The sequence below is a fragment of the Esox lucius genome, chromosome 10 (assembly GCF_011004845.1).
Source record: "Esox lucius isolate fEsoLuc1 chromosome 10, fEsoLuc1.pri, whole genome shotgun sequence".
Taxonomy (NCBI): Eukaryota; Metazoa; Chordata; class Actinopteri; order Esociformes; family Esocidae; genus Esox; species Esox lucius.
In genome coordinates this window covers 2,217,271-2,241,952 of record NC_047578.1, presented here as the reverse complement: position 1 = coordinate 2,241,952, position 24,682 = coordinate 2,217,271, and the positions used below count along the sequence as shown (strand labels likewise).

The following is a 24,682-nucleotide window of genomic DNA, read 5'->3' as shown; positions in this document are numbered from 1 at the left end:
GTGTGGCCATTTCCAATCAGGCTAAGATGGATCTGGTCTGTTTTTTTCTCTGTAAACCGTGGGCTGCCCCCCCAACACTCCTGTACTCCGCTTATTAAACATAAGGAGCGTGAAACCTCCCGTCAGTAAATCTCTGCCGTGTCATTGGTCCCCAGAGGGAGGTCATGGGTCATGGGTTCAGACGGGCTGGATGGAGGGAGTTCATCACAACCAGACACCGGCTGACAGCTGCCAGAACTACACAAAGAGACACACACACACATTCACACAAACACACATATACACACACTCTTACGCAGCTGTGAGAACGCACTTTCATATAGATGTAACAAAAGGAACACTTGGAGAGAGATGGTCGTGTTCCTCCGTGAAGAACTGGTGTCATGGATTGAAAATCCATTCATATTAAACTACCTTAGAGGTGTTCTGTAGCGCCGAGTGCCATTGATTGCAGGTTGTCTTGGCAGGTAGAACACGTGCACATTAATAATCATCATTATCGCAGGGAGAAAAAGAGAGGGGGGGCAGAAAGAGGAGAGGAGAGAGTGAGATTTTTTTTTACCAATATACAGAACGGCTAAAAAGCTTTATTTATGTCTCATCTGACTGAATAACCTGGTTCTTCTTCATTGACTAAGTAAGAGAGATTAATATTTTCAGTCATATGGCTATTTGTGTACAGTCATTGGGTAATATACTGTGCCTTCCACGAATATTCACACTCTTGGCAACTTAGCAATATGGAATGTGAAACATTTCTATTTGTTTATCCTCTTGATTTGCATAAAAAATATTATAAAAATCTTACTTTTTTAATAACATCAAACATATGTTTCTCAAATGTATATATGCCACACTTATTGGCACCCCTTCATTGAATATATTGTTCAACTTCCCTTTGTCCAGATAACAGGTCAGAGTCTTATAATGCGTAATGAGGTTGGAGAACACGTGACAAGGGATCTGACATCATTCCTCAATACAGAATCTCTCCAAGGGATCTGAAATCTTTCCTCCATGCAGAATCTCTCCAAGGCATTGGAGATCACTCCTCCAAACAGAATCTCTCCAAGGGATCTGAGATCATTCCTCCATACAGATTCTCTCCAAGGGATCTGAGATCATTCCTCTATACAGAATCTCTGCTAGGGATCTGAGATCATTCCTCTATACAGAATCTCTGCTAGGGATCTGAGATCATTCCTCTATACAGAATCTCTGCTAGGGATCTGAGATCATTCCTCCATACAGAATCTCTGCTAGGGATCTGAGATCATTCCTCTATACAGAATCTCTGCTAGGGATCTGAGATCATTCCTCTATACAGAATCTCTGCTAGGGATCTGAGATCATTCCTCTATACAGAATCTCTGCTAGGGATCTGAGATCATTCCTCCATACAGAAACTCTCCAGATCCTTCAGATTCCAAGGCCCATATTGAGGACTCTCCTCTTCAGTTCATCCCAAAGGTTTTCAATGGGGTTTAGATCAGGGGGATGAAAATGGAAAAACCTGGATTCTGTGGTCAGAGAAACCATGTTTGTGTTGATTTTAAAGTGCGCTTTGGATCATAGTACTGCTGTAAGATCCAACCATGGCCCAGTTTAAGCCTTGCTGGCCGAGGCAGTCAGGTCTTGATTTAATGATGATACCACTCTCCATGATGATACAATCCCATGAAGATACCATCCCTGTGTTGAACAATCCCTCTGTCTCGCTCTCTCTTTCTTTCTATTTTACAAAGGCATCCAGTTATAAATGTTAGCGATGTGCTCTATGCTCATGCTGTGAGAGAACATTCTAAGTAGTTCCCTTTGCATGTGGACCAGTTTAAAAAAGAAGGCTGCCATTCCGGTCAAGGAACGTGCCGGATAAAATAAAGTCATAACTCAGCAGCAGTATTCCACTGACGATTAGACATCTTGGAACATCTAAGATCCTCAAGCAGACAGACTGGTTGTTGTCTTGTAACACAATCACAAGAAGGTACTGCTAAACATTGAAGATGAAATACATGTTTCATTCATTTCTCTCCACAGCTTCCAGCAAGCTTGTTTTCATTACCGTGAAAGGTTGATTAGACACATATGATCACGCAGACACAGACAAACACACACGTAAACACACAGACACAACGTGCGCAGACACAAGGGGAGGCTTGAAAAAGTGAAAGCAGAAAGTAGAGTACTATATTTGAAGGCATGTGGGAAGGAGGGATGAAGAAGAGGGAAAGACGTATGGAGTACGGAGAAGGGTTGAGGGACGGAGGGTGGAGATTACCAGACAGAGAGGGTTGGAAGGAAAGGGAGAGGACGGAACTGAGTGGGGGATGGGTGGGTGGAGGGCTAGAGGGATGAGGAGATGGAGGAGTGGAGATGGCTTGTGGGACAGGGAGTAATGGAACAGCACTGCACAAGGAAAAAGGTTAAGCAGTGATCCGTAACCAAAGAGCTCTTTTCCAAGCAGTTAAACACCAAAATCAGCTAATGGAGACACAAGGAGAAAGCAAGAGACAGAAAAAGAAAGACAGAGGGAGAAAGAAAGAGAAGCCAGGAAATGCTTCACTTTGGTAGAAAGAGGTGATGAGCATCAGCCATAGAGGAGGCCAGGTTGACGTACCTAGAAAGCGTTAAATTCACAACGATGTTTCTGTTCAGAATTGGGAATAAAACAATGTCCTTACAATGCATCAAATGTATTTGAAATGTGTACAGTGTTGGAGAAGTGCCATTGTCTAATGTTCCTAGTTATATCCATTAGTCTGTAATACACATAGTGTGAGTTGGCAGCTGCCCTAAAATAGCTTTACAGATGAGCACATAACAGTTAATCTGCCACTATACAGTGGGATGGTCATCATAAGTGATATAGAGTAGTGATGTGTTAAGGATGGTCATCTTACTGATATAGGGTAGTGATGTGTTAAGGATGGTCATCTTACTGATATAGGGTAGTGATGTGTTAAGGATGGTCATCTTACTGATATAGGGTAGTGATGTGTTAAGGATGGTCATCTTACTGATATAGGGTAGTGATGTGTTAAGGATGGTCATCTTACTGATACAGGGTAGTGATGTGTTAAGGATGGTCATCATTCTGATATAGAGTAGTGATGTGTTAAGGATGGTCATCTTACCGATATAGGGAAGTGATGTGTAAAGGATGGTCATCTTACTGATATAGGGTAGGGATGTGTTAAGGATGGTCATCTTACTAATATAGGGAAGTGATGTGTTAAGGATGGTCATCTTACTGATATAGGGTAGTGATGTGTTAAGGATGGTCATCTTACTGATATAGGGTAGTGATGTGTTAAGGATGGTCATCTTACTGATATAGGGTAGTGATGTGTTAAGGATGGTCATCTTACTGATATAGGGTAGTGATGTGGTAAGGATGGTCATCTTACTGATATAGGGTAGTGATGTGGTAAGGATTAAAGATAAAGGAGAATCAGAAAGAGTGAGAAGAATTCCAACCAAAGAGCCAGACAGAGATTAAAGAAAGAGAGAAAGAGTGAGAGTCAAACACAACGTGAGGAAGACAAGGAGACAGAAAAGAGATTGATAGACAAAGAGACAAACCAGGCAGGGGGAGGAATCTATGGCCACCTCAGTGTTTCTCTGCTGGTGAGCTGAGTGACCTCATTAGAGCCAATATACACATTATATCTCTGTAATTGTCTTTACTGACACATTACTGCTCTGACCCTTCAGGGCAGCCAACAAAATGACACCCTGGGCACTCGAATGAACACTACCTTTGTCCAGCTCGAAAATAAAAGGTGGCACCCTATATAAGGGAGTAGGGTTCCACTTGAGACACAGCAAAGGCTTCTACAAGCCATGACCCATCTCCCTACAGCACTGTTAGCCAGCTAATGACCACCTATGCTGCTGTGATGTGGCTGATGTTGGCCTGGTGTGTGTGTGTGTGTGTGTTTCTGTGTTCACATTTGTGTGTGTTCCCTGCCAATCATTTTAAAATACACCAAACGAAGTCATAGGCTATTCAACCAGAAAGGTCTTAAATAAAGAGATGTTTTGTCATTGGGTATGGTATTAGTGGTGGTGAAAACATTGCTTCTTACCAAAATTACGCCAAAATTACAGGTGGTTGCTGACAGATCCACCCAGAACACCACCCACCCCTTCCTACATTCACACAGAACATCACCCACCCCTTCCTACATTCACACAGAACACCACCCACCCCTTCCTACATTAACACAGAACACCACCCACCCCTTCCTACATTCACACAGAACACCACCCACCCCTTCCTACATTCACACAGAACACCACCCACCCCTTTCAATATCCACACAGAACACCACCCACCCCTTCCTACATCCACACATAACACCACCCACCCCTTTCAATATCCACACAGAACACCAACCCACCCTTTCCTATATCCACACAGAACACCACCCACCCCTTCCTACATTCACACAGAACACCACCAACCCTTTCCTATATCCACACAGAACACCTCCCACCCTTTCCTATATCCACACATAACACCACCCACCCCTTCCTACATTCACACAGAACACCACCAACCCTTTCCTATATCCACACAGAACACCACCCACCCCTTCCTACATCCACACATAACACCACCCACCCCTTTCAATATCCACACAGAACACCACCCACCCCTTTCTATATCCACCCAGAACACCATCCACTCCTTCCTACATCCACAACAGAACTCCATTCACCCAGACCTCCATCCACAAAAACAACCTCAATCTACCAATACCTTTCTCTCTTCTGGAGCTCCAATAATCTTCTCCACTCCTCCATCTCTCCCTCTCTCCTGAAGCTTCAGTAACCTCATCCATCTTTCCATCTCTCCTGTAGCTTCAGTAACCGCCTCCATCTCTCCCTCTCTCCTGGAGCTTCTGTAACCTCCTCCATCTCTCCCTCTCTCCTGGAGCTTCAGTAACCTCCTCCATCTCTCCCTCTCTCCTGGAGCTTCAGCAACCTCCTCCAACCCTCTCCCTCTCTCCTGGAGCTTCAGTAACCTCCTCCATCCCTCTCCCTGTCCCTCCCAGGCAGTGCCTGGCTCCGGTCCATCAGGGGGGCAGTCAGGCTAAGAGCCCAGAGCCTAGACACACACACACACACAGTGGGGGGACCCAGCTGCAGGCCATGCTGCCATGTTACTGCATGACGGATGTCTTCATATCAGGTGTTTAGATCAGCCAGTGGCCGAGCCGCCCCATCTGGTGAATTATTTGGGGTGTGTGTGTATGTGTGTGCATGTGTGTGTGTGCGTGTGTGCGTGTGTGTGTGAGAAGTGTGGAGCTATCTGGTCAGCCAGCATGATGAATGGACCAGAAGTGACGCTGTCAATCAGAGACTTGGCTCACGCTACTCACTCCATCTAAACTCTCTCCTTTCATTGCTTTCTGTTTTTCTCGTTCTCCCTTTGTCACTCTCTCCCTCTCTTTCTCCCTCTCTTTCTCCCACTCTCTCAGTCCCCTGGCTGATGTCCTTGTCTTTTCAATAGCTGAATAGTTGCTAGGTGGATGTCAACACACGTGTCTGTGTGCATATTTTAATCATACACAATACACTGGATTTGGCTTCTTTATGGAAGGACAGAATGCTTTCTAAGATGTCTCAAGCACACAGACAAACACACACACACTTTGCCTGAGTACACTTCCAGTTGTTAAAACAGAGCCCCTTCTTGGCAAATGAATTCCCTCTCTCTTCCCAAGTGGAAAATCAGAAGCTTCTGTTTTGACTTCTAAGTTCAGGGACCTTGATTTAAAAAGACCTTCAAGCGTTTCAAATCGACATAAGGGAAGATGGAGATGTGTTTTTCACGTGCACACATCAAAGGTCTCTACGATTTGTAGCTCCTACCCCAAAGGATTGTGGGACAGCCTCAGGTCCCAGCTCTGGAGCGTTGTGGAACATATAATATATATAATATATATATATATATATATATAATATATATATATATATATATCTGCCAATCCAGGCTGATTTACCCTAAAACCACCCAGCAGGGAAAAAGTCCCAACTCCACCTCAACCTCATTCTCACTAAGGGAGCTCTGTTCATTTGAAATGTGTTCTTAAAATCTCTTTTGTTTGAAGATAAGAAGGTGAGGAACTAAAGTTGTGTGAGAGTGACAGTCTGCTGTATGAAGTAACGCGCTCTTGTGTTGTTGATATATTGATTTGTGTTAAATAATTAAGCATAATTAATGTACAAAATGTTAAATGGTATCCTCTATATACTACACAGCCCTCACATATAATCTGTTTGTGAATTAATCAAATTGCAGTGTCATAGCTGAGTCCTAGTGCTCTTTTTTGGACTAGGGCCAATGGACTATAGAGATAAAAGGGTGTCGTTTGGGTAAAGAAGGAAGAAGCGCTTCCTTGTAGTCACGTCGATGTAACTACACAGAGTCCTCATTCTCATCTCTTCCCCGTGGTCATTGTTCACGTAACTGCTCAGAGTTCTACTAGTCAGATCTTTCCTGTAGCCATTTGAACCACTGACAAGCTACATGCCTCTGTAGGTTTCAACATGCGACATACAGTTCTGCACAAAAGTTTGCATACCCTTGGAGAATTGGTAAAATATGTACCATTTGTAAAGAGAACATGAGTGAGCAGGCAAAACACATATCTTTTATTTCTTATGGGATTCATAAAAGAATGGCACAATCATAAAACAAAACATGGCAACAAAGACAAAAATGAACGGACCCCTGCTCAAAAGTCTGCATACCCTTAGTTCTTAATACTGTGTATTGCCCCCTTTAGCATCAATGACAGCATGCAGTCTTTTGTAATCTCTGGCTTGTTGTTGTCTCTCTGTTGCGCACTTGTCTAATTGGGATGTACTCTGTTGGCAATACTCAACCCCCATCAAATTATTAATTATTCCAATTGGACTCTTAATCTTTCTCCCGGCACAGCCAGAAGAGAACTAGTCACCCCTCTGAGCCTGGGTCCTCTCTAGGTTTCTTCCAAAATTTCGGCCTTCTTAGGGAGTTTTTCCTAGCCACTGACATTCAACACTACTGTTGTTTGCTCCTTGGGGTTTAACTACTGTTGTTTGCTCCTTGGTGCTTTTGTAAAAGCACTTTGTGACAACTGCTGTTGTAAAAAGGGCTTTATAAATAAATTTGATTGATTGATTAATAGTTGTCTGTTAGGCCCCATATTCTTGCAGGTGGTGTAGCTGCCCATTTGTCTTGGCAAAATGCCTCCAGGTCATACAAAGTATTTGGTTGTCTTGCATGAACTGCACGTTTGAGATCTTCCCAGAGTTGCTCGATGATATTAAGGTCAGGAGACTGTGATGTCCACTCCAGAACCTTCACCTTTTACTGCTGTAACCACTGGAGGGACAACTTGGATGTGTGCAATGGGTCATTGTTGTGCTGGAAAGCCCAAGAGCATCCCATGCACAGCTTTCATGCAGAAGAATGCAAATTGTCTGCCAGTATTTTCTGATAGCATGCTGCATTCATCTTGCCATACATTTTCACAAGATTCCCCATGCCTTTAGAGCTCACACACCCACAAAACATCAGTGAGCCACCACCATGCTTCACAGTGGGGATGGTATTCTGTTCACTATAGGCCTTGTTGACCCCTCTCCAAATATAGTGCTTATGGTTGTGACCATAAAGCTCTATTTAGGTCTTGTCACTCCAAATTACAGTGTGCCAGAAGCTATGAGGCGTGTCAATGTGTTGTCGAGCATATTGTAAGCAGGCGTTTTTGTGGCACTGGTGCAGTAAATCCTTTTTTTTGGCAACTTGACCATGCAGCTCATTTCTGTTCAAGTATCGTCGTATTGTGCTCCTACAAACATCCACACTGTCTTTTTCCAGAGCCGCCTGTATTTCTCCTGAAATTACCTGTGGGTTTTTCTTCTGGCAGTTATGGCTGAAACCTTTCTTGGTCTACCTGACCCTGGTTTGGTATCAAGAGATCCCTGAATTTTCCACTTCTTAATAAGTGATTGAACAGTACTGACCTGCATTTCCAAGGCTTTGGATATCTTTTTATATAATTTTCCATCTTTATAAAGTTCCATCACCTTGTTACACAGGTCTTTTGACAGTTCTTTTCTGCTCCCCATGGCTCAGTATCTAGCCTGCTCAGTGCATCCACGTGAGAGCTAACAAACTCATTGACTATTTATACACAGAGAGTAATTGCAATTTAAAAAGCCACAGGTGTGAGAAATTCACCTTTAATTACCATTTGCACCTATGTGTAACACCTTGTGTGTCTGTAACAAGGCCAAACATTCAAGGGTATGTAAACTTTTGATCAGGGCCATTTGGGTGATTTCTGTTATCATTATGTTATTACTTAAAAAGGAGCTAAACAACTATGTGATGATAAATGGCTTCATATGATCACTATGCTTCAATACAAGTTTTTTGGCATGATCTGTCATATTTTCAAAATCAATGCCAGAATTTCACAATTTCTGCCAGGGTATGCAAACTTATGAGCACAACTGTAACTCCAGCCCATTCAGAGTTAGGATGTTGTGGGTACAGGCAGACAGAGGTGGGTTCTGATGTTTTATGTTGTTGGTCGTGAACATCAGGTGGAGGTCAAAAAAGGCATGTTGGATGTTGTTAAAGGTTTGTTGTATGCTGGACAACACTGTGTTGAATGAAGGGCCAGTCATTAACAAAATACATTTAATCGGCTTTCCATTTTGCTCCGGTCTGTTTTATTGATACCCAACTTGGCCTCCTACATGATGGACCATACGGCCAACTCAACCATGAATAATTATCTAAGTTAGTCAAAACAGATTTTCCAAAAGCTTTCAGGCTTCACATTAATAAAGCTTTATTTTATATGTAAAACAATCTATATTTATTTGTGGCGCTTCTACAGAGAAACAGACAGCATAGAGAGAGAAATCAGAGAGACAGAGCTAGATTGAGAAAGAGACCCAGAGAGAGAAAGACAGAGAGCAGAGAAGGACAGTATCATCTGCATGTAAACTAAGCTGTTTTCCCTGGCTGCTCATGGCTCTGCAGGCTGAATGACTTGCAGATGGTCAGGGGGACGTCTTTGCCTTGGGTTACTGCAAGCTGCCCTGCCTGCAGGGAGGGAGGGAGGGAGGGAGAAAGATAAGGAAAGAGGGAGAAAGAAAGTGAGAGAGAGTTGTTTCTCTGGCTCTGTAATGCAGATTACACCTAACCAAATTACGAGAGAACCAAAGCAACAGAACTAATTAACACGCAGAATTATTGATTCTTTTCCACAGCAAAGTGGAACGCTATCTAGCCCTAAACAGACAGTTGTTGAGAGTGGTCACCACAAGCAAGCCTAGCTGCAAAGAGAAGACATGACACTGTGTGCGCAAACTGGAAACTGAGCTGCACTTTGTGACCGCCAGTCAAATATAATTCTGTGCTAGAACCACAGTATAATGCATTTCCCAAATCACACAGAGCCACAATTTAAAAACCAATATAGCACCTGAAAATGTCCCTGTGTGAAAAAATAAGACCCGGGTGAAATGAGCCACCATTGATGCAGAAGAACATGGACAACGTAGTCAACCAATCCAATGCACTTGCTCCTGGTGCCTTCCTCATCCAATAACATGCCCATGACATTGTCTTGTCTATACGACTGGCCCTTTACTTAACACAGTGTCATTCACACCACTACAAAGCTTTGACAAAGTCCAACATGCCACCTATTCTTCAACAACAACAAAATGAAATGTTTGCTCTTACAACTCTTCAATCTGAGTTGGACTATGTCGACACCACCAGATATCTTGGCATATGGCTGGACTGTTCACTTCCATTCAGTACCCATAATGCTCCCCCTTTGTCTGAAGTTAAACCCAGAAATTGGTTTATTGTTCCACAACAAGCCATCTTTCTCCCAAGCTGTCAAATATATCCTATGAGATGATATGTTACAGTGCATTCAGTGTAGTTTGATTATTATGTCTATTTCCTCTTGAATATAGTGTTAATTTATATTCATATTTTCTACATTAGTTATGTGGTTCTGTATGTTATCCTGTCCTGTTGCATTTGTATGCCTTTGGGCACTATCCAGAGAATAGGATGGTTCTCAATAAACTGACCTATCTCTTTATTCATACCACCCTACTGTTCTGGTCCTACTGTTTACCACTTACACTAGTTATTTCATGAATCTATTTAAAATTTTAAATATTTTGGGACATCTTTGAGTGAAATGTTTACTATACAACACTATTGGCATTAGTTATTTTGTTTGTTCTCACTTGATAGGCTGTTGCTCATTTCCCCTGCTATGACAACGTAAACATAATTACGTTTCCAAAGCAAATAAAGCCCCTTCGGAATGCATCGACAATTTATAGATGGAGCTAGACAGAGAGGAGAGATAAAGAGTACGGGAACAGAAAGGCACGCACCGCCAGCGCATTTTCGCTGTCGACTTATGCTCTTTCGAGGTCAGACAGACAAAGCCTGAGCATTTTAATTCTAAACAACAGGGAGATAAAATAACCCGGACGACTGCTTCTCGTCGATAACACATCCTTCTTGTCTATTATTGTTATACTTCTTCTACTTGACCTCTCTAACCTGTTTTAGGACACAGCTGCCTCAGTCTGCTCTATCTACCTCTTTCCCACCGCTGGGATCCCGCCCACTCCTCCACCTCCCTCCACCTGGGTCTCAGAGCACCGCGGACCGGAGCTGCAGGCGAAGAAGCGCGATCACCACGGTTATATTCCTTGTTCCAAAGGCAACCGGCGGGCGCGCGACACAAATGACCGTGACAGCAGGGCAAGGCATCTCCTCTTTTAACCTAGGCAGTACTACACCTAAAAGCAAAACGAATCCCAATAGTGATCTTTGAAGAAAACAAGGTTTCAAACGAAGGAAAGCAGAACCGACGTGGTTGCCTATTTTTGCGCTTCCTTCAAAACGTTGCTCTCTCTGTAGCTGCGCGCGGCTCGAACAGCCGTTCAGTTCAGTTCCATCCAGAATCTTCTCAGCTGAATGAAGAATCATTGCAACCCTACGGTGCTGCTTGTATGTTCTGGAGTTCCGACGGACCGTTTTGACTTCTTGGAGTCGTATTCGTACTGACTGGACTGAATAATATTCGTCATCTAACATCGTTGGGAGAAGATTTGAGTCTAAGACTGGAAATAATTTAGCACTGAACACCGTAACGCATGGTGGGAATTTCTGCCTCTTTTCAGTGTGAGTGTCATTGGTTTATTCGTTTTTTACTCACGTTTCTGTTTTATATTGCAACCTTTGGTTGTAGAGAGGTTGATATCTGGTGGGACTTTAGCTATTGGGTTATAGCCGTGGTGAATTGTATCCGATGAAACAAGGGTGCATGCTAAACTGGACAATGGCTGTTGATTGAAAATACTTTGTCAAAATACTATGCACATAATATTTTGAAATAATCAATGATTTAAGGGGTTGCAGTGTAAAGTCTGTCAAAAGCTAGGCTGTTTCTGGAACAACACGCGCGTAAAATAAAGCGAAATGTTATGAATCAAAGCTAAAATAAAAAATGAATCATTGTTTTAATTTTACAGGTAAAAATTTAAATTTAAGAAAATTATCTCTAACTAGATAAACCAACTGGGTAGGAAAAGTGGTTCTTTCTGTGTGCCTGTGTTTTTATTCCAATGGGATTTTGGTCCTTACAACAGACACTACTGTGTTGTAATGTTTGCGTCCATACTTCCATTAGCATTGTTTTAATGGATTGTTTTTACAGGTTGAGTAACCTACTGTTCAATAGTGCAATTCATCCTATGCAATGGATAATTCAGCTCTGATATTAATTACAGATACACTGCCCGCGTTTGTCCTTTTAATATACAACATTTCAATTGACATTTGAAATAATTTAAATATAAATTATAAAAATGTAGGCTATCAATACTATTCATTCACAATATACATGTCAGCTGTCGGTCTGAATGCAAGAAATATATAAATGAATGTGTTTTAAACGAGGTCTTTATGACGGGAGCGGGATGCTTTAATAGGCGTGTGAACTACAATTTATGATATGCCAGCCTGTATGCACTCTGTTTGCCCGACACGCACGCGCACACATATACAAACACACATATACACGCACACACACACACACACACACACACGAATGCATACACTAACATGCGGAGATCTGGCGCATCCCGTTTAACCCCTTCAGGTACATGGCTGGAGTCTTGGAATATGGAGCCAGTGAACCCGATTCATTGACTGGTCTCACCGGCGCGCTGTGTACAAAATGTGTGGCGCGCACGTGTTCGTGTTTTTCTGCGAGTCTTTGTGTGAGTGCGCGTGCGTGCGTGTGTGTGTGGCCACCTGGCCACACCAAGCGCCAGTCAGATACCGTTAAAAGAGATCCGTCGTAATGTCCCTGACTCCACCCGCTGCCACAGGTCCTCCTCCCCAAAAAGTCCCGAGTTGAAATGGGATTTGCTTTATTTAGTTGGGATGGCGGTGGCCAACCGTGGCTGGGGAAGGAGCTTGAAAATGTAAATTAAAGGGCTGGTTTATATTTTTTCCCTAGCTGTGGGAATTTGGTCTTGATGGCAGTCAGCTTGTCTTCTGGGCTGAGTTGGAGCCGACACTAGCAGACACTGGGGAAACTGCTGTAGAGAGTCTATATTGTTGTCCTCAAGCCCTGGGTTATAGTGAGAAAAAAAAAAAACTTCACCATGAGCTTTGATCTATTTGTAATCATAGCATGAACTTTTCTTTGCTGTTTGATATTTGCCAAAGGTGAGCATGAACATGGGGGAGCAACCAATTTTCCTCGTAAGATTAGAGTGGTTTGTTGGGCAGGCTAAAAAGTAAAACTAGCTTTACAATTGCTACCTTATGTGTGTGTGTGTGTGTGTGTGTGTGTGTGAAGACTTAACAAGACTCATAGTAGTAACTACCATCAATTAACAGCCTAATGGATTTATGTTTAACGGCCGAACAGAGAGAGAGGAAAGCCAAGGCCATCAGAGTGAAATAAGTAGCTGCAGGTCAGGTAGAGGCCAGGTAGAGGCCAAGTAGAGGCCAGGTAGAGGTCAGGTAGGGGGACTGTAAACCACAGCGAGTAACAACAATCACATGGTACGTTCAGTTTTAAATAAGTCCCTGATTGGGGGTTGAAATTAACAAAATGGAGTTCAACTGGCTTCGAGAGTTAGATTTAAATACTGCTGTTCAATAGTGTTCAGGAGCAAATATGGACAAGGTACCAAGCATACTTTAGTTTCAGCAGTGTTAGCAAACGTATCAGGCTAAGTAAATTCCTATTGGTGAAGAATTGTTCTGACTTTAAAAGCACCTGAACACTTCCCACCTCCAACATGAGCATGAGTTTTGGCCGAGCATGTGAAGCAAGCCTAACACTGAATCACCATCATTGCACCACAACCTCTGGCACATATTAAACAAATTCTAATATAGACCTTTTCATTCCTAAATAAAAGCAAATCTAGAAATATATTTAATCGGGGAACATTTTCACCTGGTTTGACACCCCTACCAAGTGAGCAGGTTATCCATGTTATCAGGGACTGACTGACAGCTGGTATGTTTGACTGGTTGTCTGGCTGGTCTGAATGACTGCCTGTCTGTCTGTTTGGTAGGGGCCATCTGCCTGACTAGATCCAGCCAACATGGCTGCCTCACACCTGTTCTCTCTCATCCAAGATACAGGTCAAACACATCATCGCACCTGTTCCACTCTTCCCTCTCTCTTCCCAGTCTTTCTTCCCTCCATGTCTTCACTCTCTTTCCCTCTATTCTCTCTCTTCATTGCTGTTCTCTCTCTTCCCTCTCTCACGTACCCAGGCATTGGGTCAAACGCCCGCTCCACTCTCTCTTTCCCAGGCAGTGGGTCAAACACATCTGACCACTGAAACCAGACACTGCCTTGTGAAATGATGGCAGGCAGCCAGGCAGGTTTTCTCTTGTCCAGCTGGAGCTGGGAATGACTATTGCTTCAGAAGTGTGTAGTGTTATGCTAGATATGAGTGAAGTGGTGTGCTGCTGCCTGTGTGTGTGTGTTTGTCTGTGTGTGTGTGTGTTGTTTTGGACATTCCTTTGACACCACTACTTAGTGAACCAGATGTGTTACCATTATGTCATCAATAGCCACTGTGTACTTAGAACGCATGGACGTGGTTTTCATTATAGATAATTTGAGCCAAGAATGAAATAGTTTTTTGATGCTTTAAAAAGTGTAAATGCATTGCTACATAGAATACAGTGTGGAAGACCCCAGTAGACAGGGGGGGGAGATGGGGAGAGAGAGGGAGAGAATAAAAGCTGAAGGATGAGTCACAGAGAGCGAGAGAGGTTTTTAAAAACGTTAGCCTCTCGAAAACAATACAGACCTGATGGCATCCTGAATCATATGCTCAAATTCACCAGTGCAACATATCAACTGGCTGTATTCAAATTGTTTCACTTAATTTCCCTGACATCTGGAACCAAGGACACATAACCCCAATGTCACAGAACAGAGAAGAATGTGACCCAAAATGTTCCAGGGGTGTTTGTTTGAACAGTAAACAGATAATGTTTCTGTAGTATTACGAACTAACAAGTTCATTCATAAGCACAGTGTGCTTGAGTGAAAGCCAAACACAATTTCTACCAAATCATTGCACAAATTATCCAATGCACAAGCTACACACCCTGATAGAAAGAAATGTCCACCAAAACGAGATAAACATCTATACTTGCTTTAAAAAGAATTTACTGTAATTTGTCACACATTTGGCTCTGACAGAGATGTGCATTTCTGACCAATTGTCTGAAATATAAAACAATTAGAGAGTATAATTTGCCCAAATTTGAGACCATTGTTCAATGTTTCTGGGACCTTTTTAATGATAATCATCTAACCCATCAACCGCTTTTCACTGGCAGTACGCTGTGCTTCATACCACTACATGGGCAGTCTGACTGACTAACACATCATTCTTATGCAACTTGTATTTTTATACATGTTTGTTTTTACTTCTCTTGATTATTGTTCTAATTTGTGCCCTGTTGACAGTCTTTATTGATACAATTTCTTTAATGATTTACTGAATCATTTATTTATATATTTTAGTGAAAAATAATTATTATTCATAGAATACGCATTGGCAGTGTTTGCTTGGGAAGCCAGGCCAATAATGCAATTAAAATGAAAGAGTGAGAGACAGAGTGAGAGACAGAGTGAGAGACAGAGAGAAATTAGAGAGTGAGAGAGATTGTGTCAGAGAGAAAGAAAAACTGTGAGACAAGCGAAAGACAAAGAGAGAATTGGTGAAATAATTATTCTGCTTCTTTTGAATGATAAAGTGCAGGACTGTTGAGTTGTTGGACAACAGCCGTGTGTGATATCAGGATCCTGCACAATGTAATTAATGATAGCACACTATTACTCAGTCCCAAATCCCCCCTTTGCCTATGCTGTTCACTTCAAGTGCATTATATAGAAAATAGGGCTGCATTTAGGATGCACACGATTTTGAACTTGCAAGGTTCTCTGGATCCTTTCTTATCAAGTCACGTGTCTTATCTTAGATCCACCAGGTTTACAATTATCAGTTATCTGGCTTATCTTGGATCCACCAGGTTTACAATTATCAGTTATCTGGCTTATCCTAGATCCACCAGGTTTACAATGATCAGTTATCTGGCTTATCTTGGATGCTCACTGTTTACAATGATCAGTTATCTGGCTTATCTTAGATCCACCAGGTTTACAATTATCAGTTATCTGGCTTATCCTTGATCCACCAGGTTTACAATTATCAGTTATCTGGCTTATCTTGGATGCTCACTGTTTACAATTATCAGTTATCTGGCTTATCTTAGATCCACCAGGTTTACAATTATCAGTTATCTGGCTTATCTTAGATCCACCAGGTTTACAATTATCAGTTATCTGGCTTATCCTAGATCCACCAGGTTTACAATTATCAGTTATCTGGCTTATCTTAGATCCACCATATTTACAATGATCAGTTATCTGGCTTATCTTAGATCCACCAGGTTTACAATTATCAATCACCGGGCTTATCTTGGATGCTCACTGTTTACAATTATTAGTAGGAATATCACAAATATTGTCTTACCTAGGCTCTGCTGAAAAAAAACGAAATATAAATCAAAATCCAGTGATACAATTTTTACTTGAATATCCCATCTCTCTTCAGACAGTGTTTGTTTAGTGTTTTGGGTACTCAATTTATATGTGCGGTTGGTGTAATTTAAATAAAAATTGGTTCACTTTAGCTAAAATTGTCCCCCATAAGGCTTTAGCGGGTATGCATTGACAAGGCTTCAGCAGTTCTGATGACTCTGTTTGGGCTTTCGACCTTGTGCTACCTCACACTTTGTTTGGCAGTTGTCAGCTTCTCTCGTGTGTGACGGTGTGATTTGTGTGTGTTGTGTGTGTGTGCGTGTGTGCGTGTGTGTGTGCGTAAGTCAGAGGGTCTAAAACCCCTCTCTGTCACTGATGCATTTCAACATTACTTCACCTCAAGAGAGCAGAGACTTGTGTCCCAAATGGCATCTTATTCTCTTTATAGTCTTTGGAGGAGGTACTGCACTATGAAGGGGATAGGGTGTCATTGTAGACACAGTGAATTAAAAATAAATGAAGAAGACTAGCCAATTGTGGGCCCAGATCCTTTAGATTGATAAAAGCTTTGGTGGATACAGATGTTTCAGGAAAAGCATATTGAATACCATAACCTACCAAAGAACTGCATGGACTAAAAATGGAGAAGGAGGTGTTTTACTGTAGCACTTTACTAGATCCAATAATAATGTCAAGGAAATATTTAACATGGCCAACTGAATTTTATTTGGCCTCTTGAGTTTTATGACATTTCTGAAAGGAAAACTAAGGAGTGGGTAAATGAAGAACATCAATTGTATCAATTGATCCATAGTTTGTACAGTGGATATAAAAAGTCTACACACCCTTGTTAAAATGCCAGGTTTTTGTGATGTAAGAGAATGAGACAAAGATAAATCATGTCAGAACTTTTTCCACCTTTAATGTGACCTATAACGTGAACAATTCAATTGAAAAACAAACAGACATTTTTGAGGGGGAAAAACAAAAAACAATAACCTTGTCGCATAAGTGTGCACAACTAATACTTTGTTGAATTGATTTTATTACAGCTCTCAGTCTTTTTGGGTAGGAGTCTATTAGCATGGCACATCTTGACGTGGCAATATTTGCCCACTCTTCTTTGCAAAAGCGCTCCAAATCTGTCAGATTGCGAGGACATCTCCTGTGCACAGCCCTCTTCAGATCACCCCACAGATGTTCAATTGGATTCAGGTCTGGGCTCTGGCTGGGCCATTCCAAAACGTTAATCTTCTTCTGGTGAAGCCATGCTTTTGTGGATTTGGATGTGTGCTTTGGGTCGTTGTTGTGCTGAAAGGTGAACTTCCTCCTCATCTTCAGCTTTCTAACACAACCAGGTTATTGTAAGGTTTTTATTTTTCATTTTTCCCCTTCGAAGATTTCAGTTTGTTTTTCTATTGAATTATTCACATTATAGGTCACATTAAAAGTGGAAAAAGTTCTGACACAGTTTATCTTTGTCTCATTCTTTTACATCACAAAAACCTGTCATTTTAATAGGGGTGTGTAGACTTTTTATATCCACTGTAGATCCGTGTTCAGTAAATCCGTGGTCATTAGTTCCGTAGTCAGTAGAACCATGGTGAGTAAATCTATGCTCAGTATGTCTATACTCATAGATGCACAATGAGTTGATCCATAAACATAACTTGCAATTTAATTGATAATACTAAATGTTATAGAAATATATTTTTCTTCATTTTATTACATCTCAATTTTTTTACTTAAAATGTCTTGACGGTTTTAGCTAAATGCATCCAGGAAGTAGGTCCTAAATTGTACTATAATAAAATGTTGTTGATTTGAATGTAAGATGTTGTTGTTTGTTTGAAGTTTGTTGATAATATCTTTATTTAATCAGCTTTAAATCATAATTGGATTATGTAACTGGATAGAGTAGGGATGTGGTTTTCCATAGATAGTATGTAGTCTAAAGAAGGGCAGTTTTATTGCTTCTTTAATCTGCACAACAGTTGTTGTTGTGCTGACATAATTGCAAAATATTTTTTTTATGAACAATTAGCCTTTTAAAATTATAAACTTGGATTAGCAAACAAAGTGCCATTGGAACACAGGACTGATGTTTGCTGAAAATGGGCCTCTGTACACTTATGTAGATGGTTTATTAAAATCATCCAGCTGCAATAGACATTTATAACATTAAAAATGTCTGCACTGTATTTCAGATAAATTTGAATGGTAAGGCATAATGGCTATTATACTGTAAACACTGTTAATACTGTAAACATATGCAATGGAAAACCTAGATTTACAACAAAATTCTATATCCCAACCAAGTGTTCCACATTTCTTTTATATATTATATGGGTGATAACTGTTCAGGGCTGATTAATAACTGTTCAGGGCTGAGTGATGAACCTTTAGGGCTGAGTGATAACTGTTCTGGGCTGAGTGACAACTCTTCAGGGCTGAGTGACAACTCTTCAGGGCTGAGTGATAACTCTTCAGGGCTGAGTGATGACTGGTCAGGGCTGAGTGATGACTCTTCAAGGCTGAGTGACAACTCTTCAGGGCCGAGTGATAACTGTTCAGGGCTGAGTGATAACTGTTCAGGCCTGAGTGATGCAGGGCTGAGTGACAACTATTCAGGGCCGAGTGATAACTGTTCAGGGCTGAGTGATAACTCTTCAGGGCTGAGTGATAACTCTTCAGGGCTGAGTGGTAACTCTTCAGGGCTGAGTGATAACTCTTCAAGGCTGAGTGATAACTCTTCAAGGCTGAGTGATAACTCTTCAGGGCCGAGTGATAACTGTTCAGGGCTGAGTGATGCAGGGCTGAGTGACAACTATTCAGGGCCGAGTGATAACTGTTCAGGGCTGAGTGATAACTCTTCAGGGCCGAGTGATAACTGTTCAGGGCTGAGTGATGACTCTTCAGGGCCGAGTGATAACTGTTCAGGGCTGAGTGATGCAGGGCTGAGTGATGACTGTTCAGGGCTGAGTGATAACTCTTCAGGGCTGAGTGATAACTGTTCAGGGCTGAGTGATAACTCTTCAGGGCTGAGTGATAACTCTTCAGGGCTGAGTGATAACTGTTCAAGGCTGAGTGATAACTATTCAGGGCTGAGTGATAACTCTTCAGGGCTGAGTGATGACTGTTCAGGGCTGAGTGATAACTCTTCAGGGCTGAGTGATAACTCTTCAGGGCTGAGTGATAACTCTTCAGGGCTGAGTGATGACTGTTCAGGGCTGAGTGATAACTCTTCAAGGCTGAGTGATAACTCTTCAGGGCTGAGTGATGACTGTTCAGGGTTGAGTGATAACTCTTCAAGGCTGAGTGATAACTGTTCAGGGCTGAGTGATAACTCTTCAGGGCTGAGTGATAACTCTTCAAGGCTGAGTGATGACTGTTCAGGGCTGAGTGATAACTCTTCAAGGCTGAGTGATAACTGTTCAGGGCTGAGTGATAACTCTTCAGGGCTGAGTGATAACTCTTCAGGGCTGAGTGATGACTGTTCAGGGCTGAGTGATAACTCTTCAAGGCTGAGTGATAACTGTTCAGGGCTGAGTGATAACTCTTCAAGGCTGAGTGATAACTGTTCAGGGCTGAGTGATAACTCTTCAAGGCTGAGTGATAACTCTTCAGGGCTGAGTGATAACTCTTCAGGGCTGAGTGTTTGGTCAGTGGGTTTGCAGCACCACACTCACAGCTAACAGGTGGCTCCTTTCACAGTGTGCCTGTCGTCTCCCACTCCTCTCACCTCCTCCTCTCTGTCTCCCTCTATCTCTTTACAATGAACGTCTCTCTTTCCTTTTCACTTACTCTGTCACATATATACACACACTCCTCTTATACTCCTACTCACAATATCTCTCTCTCTTTCTCCCTAACTCCCTCTCTGTTTATTTTGCTGTCTCCATCTGGTGCTAGCTGATATTGTAATCGGCCCAACACACATTGCCTTCTACTCAGACACACACAATGTGCCATCCTGACGGGGGACAGGGGGGTTGAATACAAAGATGCTGCTGCTGTGTGTCCCTGCGCTCTGCCCTGGGGTGATCTCATTAGATGCACTCTACCCGAGGGTGATCTCATTGGATGCACTCTGCCCGGGGTGATCTGATTGGATGGGTGCTTTTTAATGATCCACTGTCTTGATAGCAATGCTATAGAGTGAAGATGCAGGGTGTAGATAGCAATGCTATAAAGTGAAGATGCAGGATATAGATAGCAATGCTATAGAGTGAAGATGCAGGGTGTAGATAGCAATGCCATAGAGTGAAGATGCAGGATATAGATTGCATTGCACCAGAGTGAAGATGCAAGGTGTAGATAGCAATGCTATAGAGTGAAGATGCTGGGTATACATAGCAATGCTATAGAGTGAGGATGCAGGGTGTAGATAGCAATGCTATAGAGTGAAGATGCAGGGTGTAGATAGCAATGCTATAAAGTGAAGATGCAGGATATAGATAGCAATGCTATAGAGTGAAGATGCAGGGTGTAGATAGCAATGCCATAGAGTGAAGATGCAGGATATAGATTGCATTGCACCAGAGTGAAGATGCAAGGTGTAGATAGCAATGCTATAGAGTGAAGATGCTGGGTATACATAGCAATGCTATAGAGTGAAGATGCAGGGTGTAGATAGCAACGCTAAAGAGTGAAGATGAAAGGTGTAGATAGAGTTATTTACCACGTTCCTCTCTTTTCCCCTCCCAGGATTTGCATGTAATAATAGACTGTAAAAGGACACGAGATTCAAGGTGGTGAAGGTGTTAGAGATGGAGGGAAGGTGCAGTAATAAAAAAGAAGCCAAAAGTTAGTTTAGCATTTACAAATGTCCTGATAGACCACAGAACACCTGTAACAGTGGATGACCAAAGAACGCTCACTACAGTATTATAAAGAAATACACCAGAAAGACCTGGTCGACAGATCAGGAACACTCCCCAGGACATGGATGGACACAACCGTTTGCAGAAGACTTCACCAGGTTTATGTCAGAGGCTAGACTGCAGGGTCCCAACAATGAATGAATCTCAAAAACAGGATGGCCTGAAAAACACCAAAAAGAGCCTGCAGAGGTATGGAAAAGCCATTTCAGACTTATGAAAAAAAAAAACATGTGAACCAGAATGATGGCCAGAGGAACGTGTGGAGGGAAAAAGTAACTGGCATTCCAGTTCATCTGTGAAACAAGGCGGAAGTGGAATTATGATTTGGGCATCAATGGCTGCCCCTGGAACGGGCTCACTTTGATAATGCTGTCAGCATCAGTGGGATTAATTTTTAAGTGTACCAAAACATCCTGATCTGATAAGACAAAAATGCCTGCAAACGTATTGGAAAGCACTTCATCTTGCAGCAGGACAGTGATCCCAAACATACTGGTAAAGTAACCAAGTAGTTTTTGGGGCCAAAGAGTGGAATGTTCTTCACTGGCCTGGTCAGTCTTTGACCTGAATCTAATTGAGTGTTTAACTTAATGAAGGCAATACTGATGGCGAAAGTTCTCCAAAACAGAAGATGGCTGCAGTACTGGCCTGACAGAGCATCATCATGAAAGATACCCAGGGTCTTGTGACTTCTATGGGATGTCTATCAAATGGAATGGATTTGGAACGCTGTACAAAATATGACAACGTCATTGAAGATTATGTTAATTTTGTCTCATTACTTTTGGTTCAAAAATATATATAAAATATGTATTGAAATAAAAAATAAAAAATTCAGATTTAAAGCTGACAGTGAACATTTAAAATGTCTTAGTCACTGGTTCATTAAAAATCCAAAGTGTTAAGTACAGAGCCAAAACAATACCTTTATAGGATCTTAACTCCAGTCTGAGATCCTGTGTGCTCTGGTTCAGATTCTTCAAGGCCCTTTCTCTATTTTTCTTTGTTCGTCCTTCCTTCAATCCTGACCAGTCAGGTCCTGTTGTTGAGAAGTAACCCCATAGCATGACTCCCCCACCACCACACTTCACTGCAGGGATGGTATTAGCCAGGTTAGGACCTTGTTTTCACCAGTTGTAGTGCTTGGCATTCAGGCTTAAAAGTTCAGTTTAGGTCTGACCAGACCAGAGAAAATTGTTCATCATGTCCTTGGGGGTCTTTATGCTCTGTTAAGAGAGGGAGAGACAGCATAGAGTGGGATAGAGAGAGATACATCTGCCTATCTCCTCTCTGTCATGTGATGTGGTTTTAATGACATTAGCAGGCCCATACCATACTTCCTCCATAAAGGTTGACACTTCTCTCTTGTGTTAGAATGTATCATTTATTTATTTACTGATCTACCAGGAGGCACATCAGTCTGTCTGGCCTCTTCTGATATTGGATTCACAAGCACATTCACCGCCATTTTAATTTAGTTGTATGGATTCTGATGCGCAGATGAAAAGGGCAGATAGTGGATTTTGGATGTCTGCAGTATAGAGAGGGGGCAAGGGAGGCGGGGTGAGCCGCTTTGGATCAATATCCATGCAGACAGAGCAGAGGCATCACACATGATTGCCTTTAAAATTGAATGTTTTTCCAGATTGAAAATTCCTTTCATGGCTTTCTAGCCGGCGGTGGCTACATTCTGCTGAGGTTTGTTGAGGCTTGTTTACTTTTAGTTTCAGCAAGTTGAGCATGGGAACCACCCAAGAACATCTAAATCTGAAGTGAATGTGTGATATCTTATTGCACAGAGACAGTACTTTCCAGAAATGGAGGCAGAGAGAGGCCAGGGAGAGAAAGCAAATCATTTTTTGCTCAAACTGTGTGACATCATACACCCTTATATATGGGATTTTGTGCCAAGCTAAACATCAGTTAATTAAGGTAGAATAGCAGGCACTCGAAACACTCCAGAGCTTTGCTGAAACCAAAATGAATCCAAATGAAACCTGGCAGCAGCTTAACATTCTCTAGCAAGCATCTTCAAAAACACACACACACACACCCACAAACACATAAACAGCACGTCCCCACACACACCCACACACACACACACATACACAGCACACCCCGGGACACACCCACACACACTTAGCAAGATAGTATGTATTTTGAGTGGTGTTTTCTTCTTTCTCTTTATACGCCATTCAGCTGGAATTGGCTTAATATTGCGTACTTCAAATAGGTGCCTCCTGTGGTTGGCAGGTAGGCAGCTTCCCGCTGGGGCCCTGGTCAGAACTAGTGCATTGTGGGAGGCTGCAGGGGGCCATTTGGGATCCTGGCTTGGTGCTATAGACACGGGCGAAGGACAAAGGGACGGCGGGCGCCACGTTGAGCCGATAGATTGGGTTGTTGTCAAACCATCAGCAGGCGCCTTGGAGATAAAGGACCAGTTTCAATTATTTTGAGTAGAGACAGTGAGATGGGGGATGCAGAGGGAGGTAGGGAGAGAGAGAGGCAGGGACAGGTAGTGGGAGAATTACAGAGAGAGGCGGGGACAGGTAGTGGGAGAATTACAGAGAGAGGCGGGGACAGGTAGTGGGAGAATTACAGAGAGAGGCGGGGACAGGTAGTGGGAGAATTAGAGAGAGAGAGAGGCGGGGACAGGAAGCGGGAGAATTAGAGAGAGAGGCGGGGACAGGAAGCGGGAGAATTAGAGAGAGAGAGGCGGGGAGAGGAAGTGGGAGAATTAGAGAGAGGGGCCGGGGACAGGAAGCGGGAGAATTAGAGAGAGAGAGGCGGGGACAGGAAGCGGGAGAATTAGAGAGAGAGAGGCGGGGACAGGAAGTGGGAGAATTAGAGAGAGGGGGCGGGGACAGGAAGCGGGAGAATTAGAGAGATAGAGAAAGGTGGTAGGAAGGCTTGGGGGGGAAGGCTAAAAGAGAGAGATAAATTTTTTTATGATGCAAGAAATGAAAGCGGCATTTTGTTTAACTGTTGTTGCATCTATTCTGTGGTTCCGTGTTGGATGGGTTGAATGGAACACAGCAGCCCTGGTAGAACCCTGGTAGAACCCTGGTAGAACCCTGGTACAGTGTCAAGCCTTTAAAAGGAATTGTACTCAATGGGACAGAGATAATGGGCACTGCCTCCCATAGTTTTACCATATGACATTGAAAGGCATCCTACAAACAAGAGAAAGATTAACTGCTAAATATTACTTCAGCCTCTCTGTCTATCTCTCTCTGTCTCTCTTTTTCTCTGTGTCTCTTTCTTTTGTCTCTTAACTTCTGTTCAATTCAAGAAGGCGTTTTTCACTTGAGAAACATTTGTTTACATTACCAAATGAAGTGGAAAATAAGAAACAATTAATAAAAAAATATTTAATGACATGAGCAATCCCCACATCAGTTTCAGAAGCTATGAAAAGTGATATACAGGTGCTGGTCAAAAAATTTGAATATCATCAAAAAGTTCATTTATTTCAGTAATTCCATTCCAAAAGTGAAACTTTTGACTGATATATTTCAAGTGTTTATTTCTTTTAATTTTGATTATTATACCTGACAACTAATGAAAAACCCAAATTCAGTATCTCAGAAAATTAGAATATTGTGAAAAGGTTCAATATTGAAGACACCTGGTGCCACACTCTAATCA

The 24,682-nt window shown here is 42.2% G+C and overlaps 1 protein-coding gene across 5 annotated transcripts in view; it reads left to right on the top strand.

The window, feature by feature from the left end:
- Positions 1–10,462: 10,462 nt before the first annotated feature.
- The window catches only part of runx1t1 (RUNX1 partner transcriptional co-repressor 1), a 64,255-nt gene continuing 50,035 nt past the window's right edge, over positions 10,463–24,682 (top strand). For all 5 annotated transcript variants that reach the window (XM_029122939.2, XM_029122938.2, XM_029122937.2 and 2 more), the window contains exon 1: positions 10,463–11,239. In XM_029122939.2, the coding sequence (XP_028978772.2) occupies positions 11,212–11,239 (28 nt within the window). In that variant the 5' untranslated portion in view covers positions 10,463–11,211. The remainder of the gene's footprint in view (positions 11,240–24,682) is intronic.